The sequence below is a fragment of the Rhinolophus ferrumequinum genome, chromosome 9 (genome assembly GCF_004115265.2).
Source record: "Rhinolophus ferrumequinum isolate MPI-CBG mRhiFer1 chromosome 9, mRhiFer1_v1.p, whole genome shotgun sequence".
Taxonomy (NCBI): Eukaryota; Metazoa; Chordata; class Mammalia; order Chiroptera; family Rhinolophidae; genus Rhinolophus; species Rhinolophus ferrumequinum.
The window spans coordinates 71,461,346-71,482,147 of NC_046292.1; the positions used below are offsets into that span (position 1 = coordinate 71,461,346).

Sequence of the window (20,802 nt, forward strand, 5' to 3'; positions counted from 1 at the left end):
CACAATTCCCAGTCACCTTTATTTATATAAAAGCATATTAAATAAATTATCTCAATATATACAAATAGAACAATATTACCTCTATAAATAGAAAATCCCCATATACAAAACCTTTTAATATATTTAAAAAAATATATACATTATTGACCATATGAACTTGAAGTACCTTAAGTCATAAACTCTATGTAGTTTGTTTGTATAGTAGTCTTATAAAAATATAAGTAGCTGTCAAGTGTTTAATCAACAGCATTTAAGTCAGTTAAAGTGCTAAAATGTCATGCATGTCAGGAAAAGTCCCAAATAAGAAATCTTCTGCATTTAACACATTCATATGAAAATGTGCCAATTGTTTTGTACCTCCAAAAGAACTCTTAAAAAAGAAGAACCTAACCACCATATGTTAAAAAAGTCCACCCAATTTCCATTTCATTCTCCCACATGATTTGAAATCAGCCTCTTGAAAATTCTCCAAAAGTCCACCCAGGATTTTTTAACTCATTTGTTAATATTTTTGCTTAGATGACTTAGTTTCATCTTGACTGTAGAAAAAACAGTCTAAAGCATGATATGTGCAAAAGGTGCCACAGTGTTCAAAAGGAAATTAAAAATACTTGGAGTTGGTCGTACCATTCATTACATTCCAAAGTGACGAATATTGATGTCAAAACCAGAGTGCTAATCAGGACACCAGGTCAGGCAAAGAACTTTTCTTTGCGCCCAAGGGTTTCCATGCTCCAAAATACTCATTTGTGTTTCCATATGTTCCATTCTCTTAAAAGTTCCTGGTCGCAGTGCAATATAAACTGTGAAGCCGTCAGCAGATCCCATGGCGTGTGCCTTATGCAACATTGAGAGGGGAGTTCTTCCCTCTGCGCCCAGTTCTGCGCTTCCTGCACTTGTACAGAGACACAGACAGGATGACGATGATGACCACGAACACGACCGCTCCGACGATGAAGAACATTTCTGAAAAAGAACAGGTACCAAGTCAACTGAGAGAGAGCGCTAGAATGCCACTTATCAGTGGGCAGCATTGAGGGCTTAACCCCAAATTACACCACCTTGTTTTTGCACAATTTCAAATGTCTTTCCTCCACTCTTTCCACAACATTTTGATGAGGAAAATATTTGTCAAACCCTAGATGTTTTAGGGCAATTGGCAATGGCAAAAAAAAGCATTAAACAAGCCATTAAATAAACTGGATAATGCTCACAGTTTAAAAAGACATATGTAGATGGAAACAAGAACCACTGGTAGAAACAAATGGCTAAAAATAAGGCCACTTATTGGCAACAATTACACTAGAAGGTGAGCTATCAGAAGAGAGATCCAGAGTGCTACCAGGACTCAGGTGAAGAGAGGTGACACTGGTTGGGGCAATAAAAAGGCTTCCTGGTGGAAGTGGCATTTGCAATGGTTCTCAAAGGACACATTTCAGCAGAGAGAGGAGGCAGCGATCAGGGTGTGCATGAAGACAGAGAGGCAGTGGGACTGCAGCTGGCTTTAGGAAGATGGATGTGAGGGCCGTGGGTACGACCGCCCAGAGGGGTGTAAGACCAGAGAGAAGGGGAGTCCTTTCCTTTTGTCAATGTCAATAAATGGGAGAGAATTTACTTAAAAGTGGTTTTAAATTTTTAAATCTCCTCTTAGCAAGGAGCTAGGCCATCATTACTATCCTTTGACTCTTTTAATCCCTGAAAGTAGCCAGAGTACTTTCCCTACAAAGCCTGGAGGGAGACTCATAGGCTTTTAGCCTCAGGTACGTGTCTGAACACCCACTGCACTTCCAGTTGGGCCCAGTGTGTACATATGCGTGGACACACACGCACATGGTTATATGTGACAGACTCAATCCCTTCCCTTCATGGGTTAGACTATCTCCTCTGTGGCAACAGCTCATCATGGGTACTCACAAATGTTTATCGGGTGGTCCAACAGCTGCCCCCAAACCCCCAAGATCAGAATTTAAGTATGAAAACGTTCCCAGAGAAACCTGTGATTGATGCGAAATCCTACACATGGGCTGTGTGCCCAGTGCTCAGAAGAGAGCTTAGCACATGGTAGGTGATCAAGAAAATACTTGCTAATATAAGGGAACAACACAGAAACATTTATTTCTAAATGCCTAAAATTGTAAGAGTACCAAAATCCCACACAGAAAAAAGAAAAATGAAGACAGTTTCTCTCTGAACAAAAGTGCATTCTGGTTTTGAGGGGGGTTGGTGCTAGTCCCCTGGAAAGCAATTGTGCATCCACGCCTGCCAGGCAGAGCCACTCACCTCTGAATATACCTTTCTTGCGGTCAGTGCACTCAATGGAACTTTCTGGACTCTTCTGGTTCACTCTTCGGGATGGAATCACTGCTTGGACATTGAAACAGTAGTTTTCTCCTTTATCCACATCAATCAAAAACTCATTAGTGTTTGACTTGGCTGTTTTCTGTTAAAAGATAAGGAGTTCTTAATTCATCTGAGCTCAGAGTGAATTCTTTCCCATTAACTAAGTCACTGTGGCAGTGAAAGACTACATGAACACATCTCACATATACAGGATTAGAAATAGCTTGACCAAACCGTTTCCCATGATAACTGCTAAGGATGCTTTTCCCAAGACTGAAGATATCCAATTCAGGCACATTCAACCCAATTTAGCCCCTTCAGAAGACATTTACAGTAAAGGAAAAAATTAATTGTTGAATGGAAAACCAATTTTGTCTCTGTGACCCTCAATAGAGGAAGAAAATGTGGGAGCTGCCAGGAACCTTAGAGATGATCTGGTCTAGCCCCTTGCCTGAAGGACTGGATATCCAAGGGGGCACTGACCAAAGTCACAACGCTGCTCAAAGTGACAAGCACAATCAGGACAGCAGGCACCCCTCCCACTCCACCATGCTGCCCTCTCAACTATCCCATTCTGCTAGTTTTGGATTGGGGAAGAAGTAGGCTGTAAAATCAAGGACCCCTGATTTAAAACAAGTCATTAAAACAAAGGAAGACTCCTCACCTTTCCTGTACTTGAAGCTTTCCAATAATAAAGTGTGTAACTTAGGTCATCTCCAAAAACATCCTGGAGGCTTAGGAATGTGCCATTCTTTCTGACTAAGGTCCGTGCATCCTGGACGGTCACATTCAGTTTTGTCCCGAGGTGTTCAAAACTCTTAATTGTTGGCTGTCCGAGGTTTGCTGAAACAGAGAAAATGAGCTTCGTTGGAATCAAAGAATTCTCTACAAAATAGAATCTCATTCAGTTATCACAGGTGATAACAACCTAGTCACCTGTCATAAAACACCCACATAGTATCAACTCCCCGACAGCAGTGAGCTAAGTGGCAACAGAGCTGAACCCCGAGACATTCTGTGCCAGTGCCGCCCAAGGGAAATATAACGGGAGCCACAGGTGGCATTTTAAAATACCTTGCAGTCACATGAGAAAATGTAAACAGGAATATGTGTAATTAATTTCAATAATATATTTTATTTAACCCAATATAGCTAAAATGTTATCATTTTAACATGTAATCAATATAAAACCTTTTGGCAATATTTCTCAAAATTCAATAAGTATTTTACTCTTAGACCATTAGCCATCTTTCGAGTGCTCTATAGCCACATGTGGTTAGTGGCTACTATATTAAACAGTACAATTGCATAAGATTCCATATTTTAGATACAATAAATTAGGGGCTAAGGGAAAGCCGAGGAAATGTCCTTGGTACCTCAAGGAACCAGTTTTAACCACTGGGACTCTAGAATGGCTCAAGTATCTCGTGTGCTTTGGATGAATGACAGTACCCTAAAACCAATTCTAATAATTTAATATAAATTATAGCAACTATGTGCATGTATATGTGAGCACATGCAAAATAAATATATAAAATATTTTCTATCTTGCACCAAACAAAGGATCTGAAGTGGCTTACAAAAAACTCAACACCTGTAACAGAAAATCATGAGTTTGCCACCCATGGAAGGAGCATGACAATCACTGATCCTAGAGTTACTGGAGTTGGCTGTGGACGTGGAGTCTACACTCCAGCCGAGTGCCGCGAGAGACACACAGGTGAAAAGCACTAGAAGAGTCTGAAGACGGGCTCTGCAAACAGAGGCTCCTGGAAGGCAGCTTCCTATTTTGACCCTCAAAGTAGGTACCAGAGGGGAAAGTTTGCTTGACTGTCACTCCGCCCCTTCTCACCATCCCTGCCGTTGAGAAACTGTCCTCTCTCCCCAGGAGGTCAGAAGGGGTAAATAAAAAAGCACCAATACCATCACACTCTCATTCTAACCTTTCATTCTAGGTCTTCTTAAAAGATCTTTGAAGATTTAAAGACAAAAGATTTCACTCTCCCCAATGTGCTACATGTGTTTATTTAAAATACCTACTTCAGAACCAGAGTCACCACACAAAAATGTAATCTCCTACTTGGCAGGAATCCTCTGCATTCCCTTAGTAGATGCTAAGGTCAGCTTACTGGGGCAAAGGCTGGGGAGGAAAGTATTCAGCACTCTGAAAACCAGCATGAAGGAGGCAGGCTGGGAGCTGGCTGGACAAGTGTGGCACATCACGGGACTCAAAGCATGGCCGACTGATTAAAAAAGGTCAGTAAACCCAATTATGGGCTCAGAGGGAAACTAGATTCTCCCTGTGGATTTGGGGCTGTGAAAAACCTTAAAGTGGGACTTCTGGTCTGATGATGGGACAGAATTTTCAGTGTGTGTGTATCTGTGTGTGAATATAATCTTAGAACTATGTGTGGGGAAATGCTGAAACCCCAGCCTTGGTGGATTTCGTGCTCCCCACCACCCCCATCCATCCAGCCAGTTACTTGTTCGGTCTGGGGACAGACAGGTGGAGAAAGTTACTTGATGACATTTTTATCAACTCCAAAGTTCACGCTCTGTGAACTTCCTACCACATTGGAAGGACTGAAGAGGGCTGTGGCACGTACCAGTTTGTGAGCAAGAAGATGTGTGTGTGGAGAAACACTTTTTAAAAATCTAATGGCCCCTGAGGGTCACAAGCTCACAAGAAGATTCAGAAGCTCATAACAACAAGAATGAAAGGTTATTGCAAACCGAGCTACTTACTCTCTAGGTAAGGTGTGAACGTCGGGGAGTTTGTACTCATGGGATCCCCAGCAAAACTGGTGTCGTTTACCCGCTTGGAAAAGACCCGCGCCATGTATGTCTCCTTCACGTCTTTCACAATCTCATCGGTGACGTCACACTCTGTGTCTGTTGTGGAGAAGCATTTGTTTTTCCAATTTCCTAATCTGTGGCTAAAGGAAGGAAGGAAGAGAAGAGGAAGATGATTATTTGCAAACAATAAGACACATGGCTTTCTGGCTGTGGTGCTGCGTACAGTAATAGTCTCCACAACCGTCACTCCTGAGCCGGCTTGTGCTGTGCTGAACACTTTAGATGAAGTTCAGTTTGCCCAGCAGCTAGGCTGGCTCTATAATCATCTGTTTTCACAGATAAGGCAGTTGAGGCAAAGGGAGACTCAGTGACCAGCTCAAAGTCGCACAATTGGACTGAGCCAGACCAGTTAGACGACTGGGTCGGGGCTCTTAGTCATTCTGTTAAACATCTTTCTTAAAATGTAGACGATTTTTCCATTAAGACCCAATTATTTATTATAGTCTACTTATTATATCATACGACATTCTGTTTATTATATCACTTTCTATAGGCTCTGTAGAATTACTGATATAGTCTGTATGTTACATTCTATCATGACCGTTACTGGTGTGGTTCCTTAACATTCACTGAATCACAATGTGCCCGGTACTGTACTGGGCCCTTTACACATGTCACTTCATTTGATATAATCCTTCCGAGAAGGATCTTTTTTACACATGCGCATACTGAAGCTCAGAGACGCTAAGTAACTTGTACAAGGTCACACAGCCAATGAGGTGAGAGCTGGGTCTGTTCATCTCGTTACACTACATGCCTCTCTCCCTTTAACAAGATGTGATACGTCCCATCAAAGATTAAACAGTAGCCGCACAGGTAGTATCCAACAAAGTCTAAAAGACGAAGAGGCTAAAAAGATCTTTCTTTTGTAAGATGTGCTGAAGAGGAAAGGATTTAAAGAACTTGTATTAAACATGAAATTATTTTAAAGGACCAAAATCATTCATAGATAAATGCCACTGCAACTTGATCCACACACTTCTGTCCCCCATAAATTGAGCAGCTACACTGCTCTTCCCTTCTCTTCAGCATCATCGACCACCAGAGCCCTATCCATCATTTAGGGCCATGCGTCAATCCCACTTTCCCCAGGAATCTCCAGATCTCCTTGCTCAGAATTGATGTCTCCCTTCCCTGTCCCCCACTGCTGATACCTCCATTCAACTACTTCACATTGAACGCGGTCTGCTTGGTACCAGGGGTCTATGCCCTGGGTTTGCTGTTAAGCAGCAGGGTTTTAGAGCCAGGCCTTGCTGAGTATTAGATGGTTTGCATTTACAGGTTGAATCAAGGAGAAAACAAGCCGCTGTATGAATTCAACTGTCTAAATCCATGCATAAGAGCCATAAATACGTATTTTTTAAAAATCTGAACTAAATAACCAGGCTAAAAGGGTATGGGTGAACACCCTCTTTGTCCTAAAATTCACAAACACAGAAGATTGAAACAGCAATATTTTGGTTTCTTAGCGTTCTCTAGAAACTCCAAGAAACCAAAATATTAACCCTAAGAAACCACAATGTGGCTGTGTCAATCTTAGTTTGTAAATAAAAGTAGAGAGGCTATCTTAATTCCAGAGTGACCAAAATGCATTCTACAAAAGTGAATGGGGACATGATGATTCGCCAACACCGCAAAGGCAAACAAATCATTCAGACAGCAGGAGAAAGACGGCTGAGCTCTGTGGCTACATTCTATCTGGGAGATCGGTATTTGGTTCCTCCCAGCTCACACGTAGGAGTCACAGCACTTTATGGCAAAATGTAGCACAAGCACCTATATCCCTGCAACTAGCAAAGTCAGTAAAGTCGGGTTAACAGGTACTGAAGGGACAATTCTGTATCAAGTTCCTCTGGATGCGATTACCAGCATAAACACTGTAGAAACCTTCGAGGGCCCTCGAGGTAGTGTCAAATCTCCTGATCTGGAAATAATAAAAGTCCTGCCTGAATTACTGAAAAAATGCCAGCAGAATTCAGATTCACTAATTTAGAAGCAGGTTGTTTTCTAGAAGCTTTGGAAGTTCAATTTTAGAATTCAGAACATTCCCATGGAGGCAACGCTACAAGTGATGTTTCAGCGCTTGAGCCAATAGCACTGTGCAACCATCACTGAAACTGTTTCCAAAGGGGAAAATTACGGCTGGAACTCCAAGTAGGAGCTTCAGGCATTGCAGTTGTGCCCCTTGGCTGGGGCCAGGCCGGCAGTGGGTGAAGAGGAGCAGCAAGGTAAGCTGCTTCCTCTAGGGGAGGAAAACTGAGAGGGAAGGAGGTCCACTGAGGAGATGCCATGGGAACCGTTTTCCTTCCTCCTTCCAGCTGTGGGGCGTCACATCAGACTGTGACAAACCCACCGGAGGAGGTGGTGGTGGTGGAATGCTGGAGAGACCTTGGTTCCAGACTCAGCTGCTGGCACTCGCCATCAATGCAGTCATAAAGAAATCCCTCACCTTCCCAGGGCAGCAGTTTCCTCTTCTATAAAAAGTAATTGCTATGATCCTTTTCACCCGTGAGGGGGACGGATTAGAGTAAGGTCTCCAGCAGTGGGGAGGGACTGCTCGCAGGTTCTCTCGCTCACAGGCAAGGGCATGGGGAGATCCCAGCACCGCAGGAACCCCCAACCCCCGTGTCCGCGGGCGCCCCCAAGCGGCAGCTCTGCACTAGGATGTTTGCACTTAAATAACAGCAGCCTTGGAAAGTCCAAGAACTGCGAGTTAACGAAGGCTTATGTTTAAAAAATCAGGTAAATCATAAATGTTTCCACATGTTCACCAAACATAAGACTGAATATATTTAGGAGATAAGCATTCCTACTAAAATCTTATTTTCACTAACGAGAAGGAAAGTGTCTACTAAGGTAAACTTCAGCTCTGTATCAATGGAATTAGTTACTTAATTCTTGGCTAGTAGAATCTGAATTGACAAGTTTGACTGTAATTGTAATTATTACCTCAAGTTATGAAATTCCTCTCTCTCTCCCTCTATCTATACTGCATGTGCACACACACACACACAAATTCTCTTCCCTGTTGCTTTGGCAACAGTTGTCATGAAGTTCATTTTGAAAAAGCAAGAACATCCACCTAAAAGACCCCCTCCATACTTAGGAGTTGCGTTCCTAATGTTATAAAAGGCTTGACACAAGCTAAACCAAACAAAACAGCAAAACACCTTTAATTTCAGCCGGTGACACCTTTGTGCCTTTATACAAGCAGTGTTTAAATAATTTCCACAGGGGTTCTCCTCTATTTAATAAGATCTCTACCAAGCCTCCTAGAACATTTCAGAAACTAGAAACTTACAAGAATATGGTGAAAACCATCAAGGAAGACATGTGGACATTTAGACTGAATATGTTGAATTACAGGATCTTGGAGAGAGCTGTCAATCAGAGATAAGGATAAATAAGCAGAGCAGCCCTGACTAGTGAAGGTGCAAAAAGAGGAGTATTTCTTCCTGTCTAGGTGAGTCACGAACTTGGCCTCCTCCGATATCACGTATGCAACCAAATTTTGAATCATGAGTCCAAAGATTAATGCATCAAACACGGCTTCAGGGCAATGGAGACATTCGAACTCCTCCCCACCTCTTCCCTAACATGTTAGAGCAGACTCACAGTCTAGACAGCACAAAAAAAGACGTGTGTGGTTCGATCAGATTAGTTGTCATCGACCCAAGACCATGTCCGTCAGTGCCGCCATGGCCTGCTCTCCCTAGCTCATACTCTACTTAGGAGTTTTCCCATCCTTTCCCAAAACAAAAAACGTTTTATCAGTTTAAGACCTGGAAATGTTGCAGGCTTGATGGAATAGGGGGGTCTGGCCAGCAAATTACCATGAATGCCCTCTTCTTTGTCATCTATTAAATAATTTCATCCATCAATCAACTCTAAGGACATGTGAATTCAGCACAGGAAAGTGGAAACATCAAAAACCGTTTTTCTTTTTTTCGGACCCGGCTTACCTGATCTGAACAGTGTAGACATGATTGATGGGTTTGGGCTCCCACTCCAAAATTGTCTTGAAATTAATTGATTTCCAAGTTAAATTATATGCTAGCACGACACCTGTAGTGCCTTTAAACAACAGAGAAACAGCTATTATTACATGAACTTCTCAGCACACGATTTCATGTTTACGTTATAAAAGATTCCCCCCCCCAACAGCACCATAAACCTCACATTAATTTTGTTTTCCAACCGCAAAGCTTCACTATTGAATTGTCAAGAGAAAAAAAATCTTCAAGTTTTTCCTAAGCTCAGAATTTCCTCATGGCAAAATCATCCCTGTAATCTAAGGAAACGGGCAAGGAGCTGGAAGTCCTTGCTTGAAATTATTCACGGGGGAAGCCCTGTGACAACGTGACCGGGAAGCACAGCCCAGGAGCCGTCAGTGCCCCAGGGTGTCCAGGGCAGAGCTGGGGAAGTGGAGGACTCCAAGGTTGAACTCTGGCAGGGAAGGCCGGACAGGAAGGGTCTTCCATACGTTATGGAAAAGGGCAAATCCCACATGTGTGAGAAGAGTTAGGACTGTATACAATGAAAAAAAACAAATCTTGACTTCTTTCATTTTTATCTAAAAATGTCTATACTGAAACTTCCACAGACACCGAGGCCGACGTGCAGCCTGTCATACTGTCAGGATGCTTTGTTATTTATTATTAAGGTCTGCTTTGCCAATACTCAGGCCAGTCTCTGGTCTGCTCCGCACACAGAACAGGCGTATGGGGCATGCACAAGGTGGTGACTGCTGGAATCCAAGCGACATTTTGCAGCAGGATTGCCTCTAACCCAATCTAAAACAAAGACTATCAAGACAAGACCGCGCGGTCCGCTCTTTATTAAGGAAAGTGCACATTTAATAAAGGATAATATCCAAACCATTGCACGCTGCCGGCCCGTGCAGGTGCGGACCCAAATCCCACCCAGCACCTTAAAGGTCACTGGGAAGCTCTTTTCCTAAACTTAACGTTGGAGCCACAAAGCCACTTATGCAACAACGATGGACTCCCCTAGCAAGCATCTCTAGCAGAAAGAGCAGGCGGTGTCCCGGGCGCGAACCACCTAACCTCCAACTCTCGCCTGTGCGCTCCCAGCCGGGGTTCATTCAAACGCGGGTGGGTGAGCGCGGCTGAGTCTGGTGGGTACCAGGAGCACCTCCCGGTAGCAGGGCGAGCCCGCTGCCAGCCAAGACTGTCCCCCCACCCCCCTCCGGGCAGCGCACCACATGTTCAAGGGGGCGGGTGCCACTCACCTGAGGCTCCTGCTACCTGGACGAGGACCCAGCCGAGCAGGAGCGTCCTTGCGACAGCAGCCTCGGGGCAGGGCACCGGGGGGCCGGTAGGGGTCGTCATGTCCACGAGCTGGCGGCGACGTCAGGAGGATTCCGGAGGCTGGGGTGGTTTGGCCGCAGGCACCCTGGGGAGGCCGGAGGGAGCGGGAAGGGGTGTAGGGAGCCAGAGTCTGGGGGAGCCAGTACGGGGTGCGTTATAAAGGGCCGAGAGGACGCCAGCGCCTCCGCGGTCCGCGGCGCCCGCCCCGCCTCTCCTCCTGACTCCCCGCCCCCGCCCCGGCCGGGTCAGAGCCGTCGCGGTGGGCGGCTCCGGCGAATCCACACCCCCGTCCCGCCTCTTGCCCGTAGGAAACTCCGAGACCCTGAAAGGAGTGATTCACCCCTGATTCAACTGCGCCGCTGAGCGCCAAGCTGCCCCTCGGCCGTTGGCAGCTCCAGGTGCCGAGGGGAGCCAGGCCTCCTGGTTCTCCAGCCCCGTGGCCCCCGGGACCCTTAGGCCGGCGATCTGGCGGTCCAGCCTGAGTGGGCAGCAGTCTGTGGGGAAGAAAGGGGGGGAGCGTTGGAAGGAGTTCTTGGGGTGCAGGAGAGGGATTTTTCTTTCTACTTGGTGATACGGTGGTGTCCCGGCCGGTGGACCCGCAGCATTTACCAAGTGTAATAGCAAGTACCGGCTCGGGGCTCCGCTCCGACAGCGCAAGGCATTTCCCCTGCGCTTTGCCCACGTGGGGCTGGGCCTTGGAATCTGCAGCCCAGTAACCGCGTGAGGATGAGTAGGGCACTCTCCCAGCTGCGGTTTGGTCTTCTACCCCGAAGGCAATGATACCTGGCCTTCCTCCCCTACGAGGCCCTTACCGTGGGTCGCAAACTATAAAGGTGGTGTAAATGCAGGTATCTGCTCACAGGTGCGAAGGTAGTTAGCACCGGCATAACCCAGCGCAACCCGGAGTAGTGACCCAGGAAAAGCAGCCCCAAACCTGGCAGTTGGCCTGTGGGAGAATTCCAGCGTGACATCTGCAACCCTGTGGTTCCCGAAAAGATTGTTCTCACATTGAAGAAGACATTTTGGGGGACGGAGTTAGTTCCGCTCAAGGGCAGAGAAACAAAAAATGAAATTAAAAAATATAATCACACGTGCGTCTTATGCTTTGGTTTTTCTGAATTAGCTTCTGGCTTCCTCTTCTGGGCTTTGCTGTAAAATGGTCAGGCAAGGAAACGTCCACTTTCATTCTACTGAGTGAACTTCCCATTGGGAAGTGCATTGTACGTGTACTGCCCATTATCTGTTAATTATTACTCCCTAGTTGCCTCCAAGACTGACTGGAGAGTTTTAAGGGGAAGTGTGGAATCTTTTCTCTTTTTCCTCTTCCATTTTTTCCCTAGGGAAATCAGCCTTGCATTTTAGTGCGTACTGTATGCACATTTCCATATAGCTTGCACTCATTTGAAAAGAAAGAAAACTTTGCAATAGTTTTATTTTCTTCTCTTGCCTGAAGTGAAATAACACATCCAGGCTGTGAAACTGTACTTGCTGGTTTCCTCTATGAGCTCTTTTCCAGCTCTACACCCACAAAGTTTATGTTTGCAGAACTAAGCCATGCAATCCTTCTTTTTGAGTCGTTTTCCCTAACAGATCTTTAGCCCCACCTAGAATGTGATTCTTCCTACTCTGGAGGTGAAGATAGCTAGAATATGCTACGCTTCTATCAGGCGCATTAGGAAACCCAAGGAATTGTTCCGTCTACAGGTTCAATTTGGAGCCACTGACTGTTCTGAAATCATCAAGGGCTTTAAGCAATGTCAAGATCAGCAACTTGAGAAGAAAAATATGTTTAACATTAGAATGTGACACAAAAGGTGCCTTAAAGGTTGATAAGTTACATGAATATTTATTTTGCATATTCACTAAAATTATCAGGCAGAGAAGAGAGGAATTTCTTGGGTGTTTGCATAGGGTTTTGAGTAAATTTCCTCACATGTAAGGGGCTCAAGAGACAAAAATGAGTGAGACATGGGCAAGGAGATCAGAGTCCAGGCGGTGAAACACATCAAGAGCTGTAGCAGATGTGATAAATACCATTGTAAAGGGATATACACTGGAAAGAAAGTAGGGATTAGTTTTTTTCCAGGTGTCGAGTAAATACAGAATGACATTCTTTAAGATTTGAAAAATGCTAAAAATTATTACCGTTTTCAAGAAGAAGAGGAAGAAAACTGACTATGGTAGATAACATCCCATAGCAAAGTTCTTTTCTGGTTGATCAGACAGTGGCCGGATTTCTGGATCAGTTGCTGCTGCTTGGCACCGATAAATGTCATTTCTAAAAATTTGTAGTTGATATTTATTGCACAGGAACAGATTGTTAAAACTTCTCACTAACAATACGCAATTTTTTTTTAACCCCCTTTAGTAAAGTCGAGCTTAGCAGTTACCAAAGTTCCCTCCTATATGATATGTCTTAGAGACTGAGAAGTTTGAAAAGTTCCTAAACGCTAATGATCATCAGGCTGGACAGACCAATCCCTTTATGATTAGATGTTAGAAAGTCGGAGGGCTGGAGGGGACCTCTCAGACGTCCTTTTACAGATGAGGATCTGTGACCTGGCCTGAGTGAACCGGTTTGCCTAACCTCGCAAGGCAGATCTCTGACTTCAGGAGCTTTCTTTCCATGGCCGTGCTTTCTTCTACTACCAATTCATGGAAGTAAGATGGGGCCACAAACCCTGGCTTATTGGATCAATTTACTCATCCATAGGCACTCAACAATGCTTTGTCGTCTGTATAGAACATACTTGCAGTTGGGGAACTCACTGTTCTCCAGAAGAAGTATCTGGATGCTTATTCCTTAAAACACGCATGCATGGGGACATGTAGAAGAGGTTGCATTGCCTTTGCATAACCGGTGATGAAATGTGGTCCATGAGGAATCTGAGGATGACCGGCGATATTACAGTCCTCCCTCTGTACTTTTGTAACACTCCCCACCAATGTCACAGACTTAATTCTACTGAGGGCTTTACTTGACTTCAACTGTGTTTGTTTTCTGTCTTCTCCACTAGAGCTCCTTGGAATAAGGATAGGTTTTTTTTTCTTTACGTCTCTCAACCCTTCACACAATTACCCACACATTGTAGGCTTTTAATACATTTTGAATCAATGAATGCTTTTGGGAACCATGCATGCAACCAAATATTTTCATTGGCTGAAATTTTCTTGTCTAGGGGCCGGGCAGTGAATGTCCCATAATGCTCAGATTAAAAAAAAAAAAGGATATATATATCCATTGTGGGTTGCAATGCATCACTTCACACCAAGCTCTAGATGTCTAACTAGTGATTATTGATCCTTGATTTAGACAGAAAATCTAATCGGAAGGAGAGGTAGCTGAAAAACAGAAAACAAATGTGGAAGTTTATGAACAAGGTAACATTTTTCTAAAAGACTTGATTTTATGGCGATTCAGAAGATTTTCAGCCACATCATGAGGTTGTTGTTAGCTTTCTTTGCATAGAAAGGCTTAAAGACTTTTCAGAGTAAATTGCACAAAATGTCTATTTGCCTGGGAAAGGCATAGGTTAAGCTCTTGATAGTAGCTGAAATTGAGAGTCGTTCATATAAAATTAGTCTTTTTATGCAGATGAAATGGTAAAAAGAGCTATAAAAGCATCCTACCCAAAATTCAGGTAAAAGGAAAAATATGAAAAAAGGCCAGAGGGAATTAGGAGTGGGAACACAGAGTTCTGGGGGAAAAAATGTGACTCAGCAGAACCTAAAACACATCTGGCAGAATATAGTTAGTCATGGAAAAATTTGGCAGTCATGATTATGCATTTTGTAAAAATAATTATATACTAGTCCAACAGCTAACATTTAGGCCAAGATTTAATAAAAACAATTAAAGATGTGTTGAAAGCCCATACAATGAAATCTACTGTCCTGGTTATTCAAAATCCTTCTATTAACTGTCTAGGATAGTTTATAGGAAACTTTGCCAAATAAGTGATCACATAGCACCAGTATTCTGAAAAGTATAAGTTTAGAGAAAAAGCTTCCAGTTCAAACCTTAGACAAGGATTAGTATTTTCAGCACACAACTATCTTTATAAATCTAAGGCTTATCAAACTACCTATCAACTTTCATTCTGACAAACAGTAAGTATTTTTATTCTCTACATACAATGGTGACAAAATAGATAAAACATAAATATAAATTGTTGATATTTTTTTAGTAACAAAAAGTCATTTAAAATGAAAACCTTTAACATACATTCTTATTAATATAACATGATTTGAAAGTTTTTATATGGTATCATTTTATGTAAGCATCCCTTAATTCTCCATTTCTCTAACTCTTTATACCTGATATATGCATTAATTTAATGAACTGAAATCCTTTTATTCAGTAAATACTTGAATATCTACCTGATACTTAATTCTCTGCTAGACTCTGGATATACAGAATAAAACAAGCGTCCTTTTCCTATGAAATATATCATTGTTCCTAATCACTGTCCCAATTTTAATGGTTTGAATGATTTTCTGTCAGCATTTTGGGTTGGATATAAAACAATCTTAACAATGTTATTTATTAATAAATTTTGTTCCATGCAAATTTAAAAAAACCTGTAAGATTTAAGCATGTCATGGTCAGTCCATCAAAGAGGTATCTTTAACTCAGAAAATTATCTGTGGGCTAGAAGTACATGGACTTTGTTAACTTGAATGTGTTGATGAACTCCAGTTTTGCATATGGGAGAAAAAAAATGAATCCCAATATAGAAAGATGATTCTGTAAAAAGGCAAGTCTAACAAAAAAGATAACTAAGTGTGGGATTCCTAAGATGAAATATTAAAACATTAGCGAAGTAAACAATTTAAAGCTTTGTATAGGAGGCTTCATTCTTTTTTAGATAATTCATTTGTTGACATTTTATAAGGATTAGTCTTAAGCCTGGACCTTAATTTTAAGCATAACATTTGCTTTACATCTCATATCCTTTATGGATTTGTTAACCAAGATCTGCTTTATACGGGTTAGCAAATATTTATTGAGGGATTACTATGTGTAGGGCAATGTGCCAGGAACTATTTTATGAGTTCCTTTCTCTGAAACATCTTGGAAGCTAGTCAGGGAGCTGAGACAAGTATGTAAGCTTCCACGGGAGAAGGCAGTGTAAGTGAAGTGGGACATGTTGCCACGTCTGCCATTAGAAGATTGAGAGCTCTGTGCCAGCAGAGACTGCTTTATCTTTAGCGATATCCCCAGTGCCAGGCACTTATTGTGTTTCCCCGAAAATAAGACCGGGTCTTATATTAGTTTTTGCTCCAAAAGATGCATTAAGGCTTATGTTCAGGGGATGTCATCCTGAAAAATCATGCTAGGGCTTGTTTTCCCGGTTAAGTCTTATGTTCGGGGAAACATGGTAGTAGGTCCTCTATATCCATAAAGCTTTATTTCAAGATATAAAAGGTATTCAGACCTCCAAAGGGAGAGTTCACTTTTTACTGGGGTGATGAGAGAAGGACAGCAGAATCTGAACCGGATCACGGAGGAAAGCAGAGGGGAGAGGGGTGAGCCAAGGGCTGAAGTGTTAGAAAGGGGTCCACACCTGATGGATTTAGAGAGCAGGGATATTGTACGTGAGAAGTGTGGCTGGAAGCTACAAAGACAGCTGGTGGGCAGCGTTGTGGACGCTGCTAAGAAGTCTGGTCTCGATTCAGCAGACAGCACCTTGAGAAGCTTACTCTTGTGGTTGTGGTATGTCAGAAAAATTGAGTCAGGGGGACACATCAGGAAACGAGGCCTCTACCCCACATGGTGGCTAAGGAGCAGAAAGCAAGGACAGCTGTAGGGAACAGTATGAAGGCACAGCAACGGGACTTAGTGCCTGATTGTAGATAAGGCAGGAAGGAGAGAAAGGATTCAGGTCTTGGGACAGAGAAAGGTGGCACCTAAGGTCAAGACAGAGCCTGAAAGAGAAAGTTGGTAGCTCAAAAACAATAAGTTTTAGATATGTTCAAGTTGAAGAGCAGTGAACCTCTAGGAAAAATGCCCAGCGTAGAGTTACCAAGGCTTGGGAAGAGATTGGGGCTGGAATAGAATTTGGGAGCTATTTCCCCAGAGGTTTGGTTAAAGATGTAAAAGTGGACAAGGTCTTCAAGGGAGGTTCTATAGTGACAGCAGATTCCTTAGGAAGCACAGCAACCCACTCATCCTAGCCCAAATTAAAGGGGAATATATAGGATTCTGAGCCTGGGAAGCTCATAGCCCAGTGGAAGGATGACAGAAGCCAAGGCCTCTGAGACTGAGTCTCTCTCTTGCTCCTGCCGGACCTCTCGCATGTCTCATTTCAGCTGCTCTCCTTTTCTCCCTGCAGATGGACTCCATGTATTAGGGCCCAGATGCTACCAACAGCCCCGGAGCCGCATCCTCTCAGCTCCATCACACCAGGCGCCAGCAGTCAGTGCCAGGGACGGACTTTGGTTGTCCCTGCTTGGGTCACATACCCACTCCTGGGTCTGGGTCATGTGTCCAGGCCTGGACCATGTGTCAACTCCTGGGGCCGGGGGTGTGGGGGGGCGCTGCTACTAGAGGGAGCAGGTTGATAAAGTTAGTGGCTTGACAGAAATCATAGCTACCTGTGGGTCCAGGACTGAGGCTTGGCTACGACCACGTTATGCTGCTGGAGCAGGAGGATGCCCCAGGGGGAAAAAACTAGAGGACTGTCCAGAGAGATGGGAGAGGACAGAATGGGACCCTAACACTAAAGGAAGAGAGTTTTAGTGGGAAAGAGTAGGTGCTGGCAGCTAAGACTGAGCAGAAAAATCAGTTACGTATATAATGTGAATGGGAACTAAAAGACCCAGTTTCTAAAAATAACTTGGTTATTGATCTTGTTAAGTTTCTCACTTCTTTGGATTAAAGCAAGGAAAACCTCTACAGCTGACTAGGGAGAGACCCATTAGTGGGTTTATTGGTCACTCAGATCAATTCAATAAACATTTATTGACCCCCTACCCTATGTGTTGGGCATGACGGTAGGTGCTGGGGACACAAAAAGAGGGTGTGTTCTTGCTTTGAAGATTATTAGATAAAGGACAACATGAGACACACCATACAGCACAATAGGTGCTGTACACGTTAATTCTGTGAACATTTCTTGTCACCGATGCCTGACCTGTGCTGGCACCTGGGGGTAGGTACAGGACTGTTCAAGATGCAGCCACTTGGTCCCCTGCCAGAACCCCACGCACACCCTCCCACAGCATTCATTGCCCTGTGATGAGGTTACTTACGGTGTCATTCTCTTCTGCTCTGATCTGAACTCTGCCTTGTTCCTTCACGGAAGGACAGTCCTTCTAATGCTTAGATGATATCATCAAGTATTTTCCAAATAAATGGATGATTAACCAGACATATCTCGGACATGATGTCACTTTCTGAACATCCAGGAAATCTGCAAAGTAACTTTGTTCTTTCTACATTTAGCCTCTTTTCTTTCGTCTTAGCTGGTGTCAGGAGGCCAGCAGAAAAGCCAATGATCATCTTGAAATATTCAGTGACCCCCTGCAGCAATCTATTTCTATTATTTGCAAGCAGTAAAAATGGCCAGAACATACTATTCTAGCATCCTCTAGGTAGTGACTTATTTAACCCTCACAACAACCTTGTGAGAAGTAGGTGGAATGTTAAACACATGAGTTAACCCAAAGCTCAGAGAGGTTGAGTCACTTGCCCAAGGTTGCATAACTGGGAAGTGGCAGAGATGGGATTTGAACCCAGGTAGTTGAGCTCTAGGGTGTACGTCCCCTGTGGTTAACCACGAGGGGAAACCACAGCATGGATTCAAGTCCCTTTGCCTTTTTCCCTTATGTTCCCTGCCTTGTGAAGCTGGCCCTCTCTGAAGTTCCTGGCTTCAAAATAAGGGGAATTTCCAAAAGAAAACCAAGCCAAAACCTGGGCCTATTCAAATATAAAGGACTCCTTCTTTTGCTTTGTTTTCAACTCATGTAGTCTTGAATGTCTTTTCCATATCCAGATTATTTTTCTTTCTAAAGCAGAATAAAAAGTGACTAAATGTGAAAATGGCTTCCCCCGCCTCACTACATGAAATAAATGTTCCTCAGCATTTCTGTTGTGAATTAAGAAATATGGGTCATGATTACAATTAATTAACTAGAGTCCTGACCTACTCCTCGCTTGTGGCGTGATTGAGCTAATGAGTTAGTTTAATCCAGAATCACTTCCACTTATCTATCAGCCTCCCGCATACTTTTTCTCACTTAAAAGTGTATCCTATTTGTCATTATAATACAAATGTCTAGGCTTAAGATGGAACTTGCGGGAGTCACTTATATTTCCACTGGTGTCTCTGTACAATGATTTCTCCTTACTCGAGCACCGAGTCAAGTTTCTGCGGTTGAGCTCCCTCCTGTGGGATCCACGGCTGTTCCACCTCTGATCTGACTCCTCCACGGTGTGTCACCCCCCCTCAGACCTAATCTACCAACCTCCGAACCTGCCTCTGGAAGCAGGTCACGTGGTACCTGTGCCTGCATGTCTAGGGCCCTGCTTAGTCCACAGTCACTACTTCTGCATCCTGCCTATGAGGTCATTTCTGCATCATCTTAGCACAGCTGAGAAAAATGTTGCTGGTGTCTGAGAACCCATGACTGAGGTTGATCCCAGGGAAAACCACCTTGGGTCCTTTTCCTGCCTCCCATCACATCAGAAACATTTTTTACCCCTTGACAAGCATGTTCCAATAATCATTAGGGGCATCCACCAGAGGAAACAACCTATGGAGGCAGCGAGAGTTAAGTTAGACAGTGTGTGTGGTGTGAGGCAGTTATGGGGCAAGATGGAGAGAACTTTATTTTTATAATGGAGAGGAGTTTGGAGCTGAGTGCATGGACAGGAACGACAAGTTCTCACCAGCTGCTTGCACACGGCAGAAAGTTCACATTGTAACTGGAGATACTACTGCAGTTCGACCAGGCCGTACTCATAAATTCTGAGCCCTAGCTGTTTTCTTAGCTCCCTGGGGTCGGGATGGTGACCATGGCCTTATGCAGTTATGACTAACGATAACAATAGGTGTGCAACAAGTGCCATGTCTGTGGTTTTCTTTCACAGAGAATCGGGCTTGCTCTAATTTACGCAAGAGAGCTGCTTCCTGCATTGCTGTCTGGCCACCGTAGTATCTGGAAACCTACTCTTATCTTTGTCTCTGCTTTGATCTCTGACCATGGCATGCTGGTTCCAACATGGGCTCTGTGGACATCTGGTCCCTAGATCTCTGACCCAAGCACTTTCTGTTGCTAAAGAAGCATGCCTGCTGGCTCTGGCCTTTCTTCTGTGCCTGTGACCTGTTGGGCAGGGCACTAATTCTCTAAGTCAGCATTTCAAAGAGAAAATTAAGAACAAGTTAAGTCTTTATTTAGCTCAAATAGTTCAGTTAATCCAAGACAAAGCACACTGGATTTTGAGGCCCTGTGAATAGCCAAGTCTTAAAATCCTAAGTGGTCATGGAAAAAATGGTATATGTTTCTTCCACTGGGGGAGGAAGGATTAATATGTTGTGTGTGCGTGTGTGCACGTGTGTAAGACATTTGATTTCTTGGGGTTTCAGTTTCTCTAAGTGTAAAATGGGCACAGTGGAACTCTGGCCCAGATCTCCTAGTCTTTATTTTGTTATCTTAGAGACTTGCCCGTGGGGGCCAGAGCTTATTTTTATGGCTGATATATTATCCTAGTTGTATCAACTAGCTATTATTTCCAAATTTCTTTCTAAGGCTTTTAGTGGACAGTTATCTTCTTCTAAGGATTACAGCTCATAGTTTCAATGAACGTACCATCTAAATTGACTTGGTTCAAAGCATCAAATCTTTCTAGATATAAACTCGTTATGAGAGTCTGAGACCAAATTCTGACCTACCATTTCTTTGTCACTGGAATTAACTTAGATATGAGTGGTCATTTGCTTGTGGGTCTGTTTTGTTTTATTTCAGTATTAGCACATGCAATAATTGCTGTCCGTGCAGAGCACCCCTGGAAGCTGTTAGAATGAGTTTTGTGTGAGCAAGAGTGACTCCATACTGAATGAGCAAGAGTGACTCCATTTTGGACATGCACAGGGCACTTAGCAGTCAACGCCCAAGGAATTGCCTGGTTGACCTGGTACTTGGATATAACCAGCTACACTCTGAAGGTTTGCTACTGAAGATAAGAGGACGTCAGGGTCACTGATAAGTGACATCAGAGAGGTACTCAGAACTGTATAAGAACTGAGGACTTTTGCAGCTCAGAGAGCCGGTC

At 43.6% G+C, this 20,802-nt stretch overlaps 1 protein-coding gene across 1 annotated transcript; it reads right to left on the reverse strand.

The window, feature by feature from the left end:
- On the reverse strand, positions 1-10,734 carry F3 (coagulation factor III, tissue factor). Its single transcript, XM_033116001.1, has 6 exons — positions 10,448-10,734; positions 9,159-9,270; positions 5,086-5,276; positions 3,005-3,183; positions 2,281-2,440; positions 1-966 (listed from the first exon to the last, which is right to left on the reverse strand). The coding sequence occupies exons 1-6, from the start codon at positions 10,545-10,547 to the stop codon at positions 839-841; spliced, it is 870 nt and encodes a 289-aa protein (XP_032971892.1). The 5' UTR covers positions 10,548-10,734; the 3' UTR covers positions 1-838.
- Between the last annotated feature and the right edge of the window lie 10,068 nt (positions 10,735-20,802).

Coding starts and splice junctions, on each gene's coding strand:
- F3 (XM_033116001.1), bottom strand. CDS start 10,547: ATGACGACCCCTACCGGCCCCCCGGTGCCCTGCCCCGAGGCTGCTGTC. Junction 9,271..10,447: donor CCAGGTAGCAGGAGCCTCAG/GTGAGTGGCACC, acceptor TGTTGTTTAAAG/GCACTACAGGTGTCGTGCTA. Junction 3,184..5,085: donor GTTCACACCTTACCTAGAGA/GTAAGTAGCTCG, acceptor TCTCTGTTTCAG/CAAACCTCGGACAGCCAACA.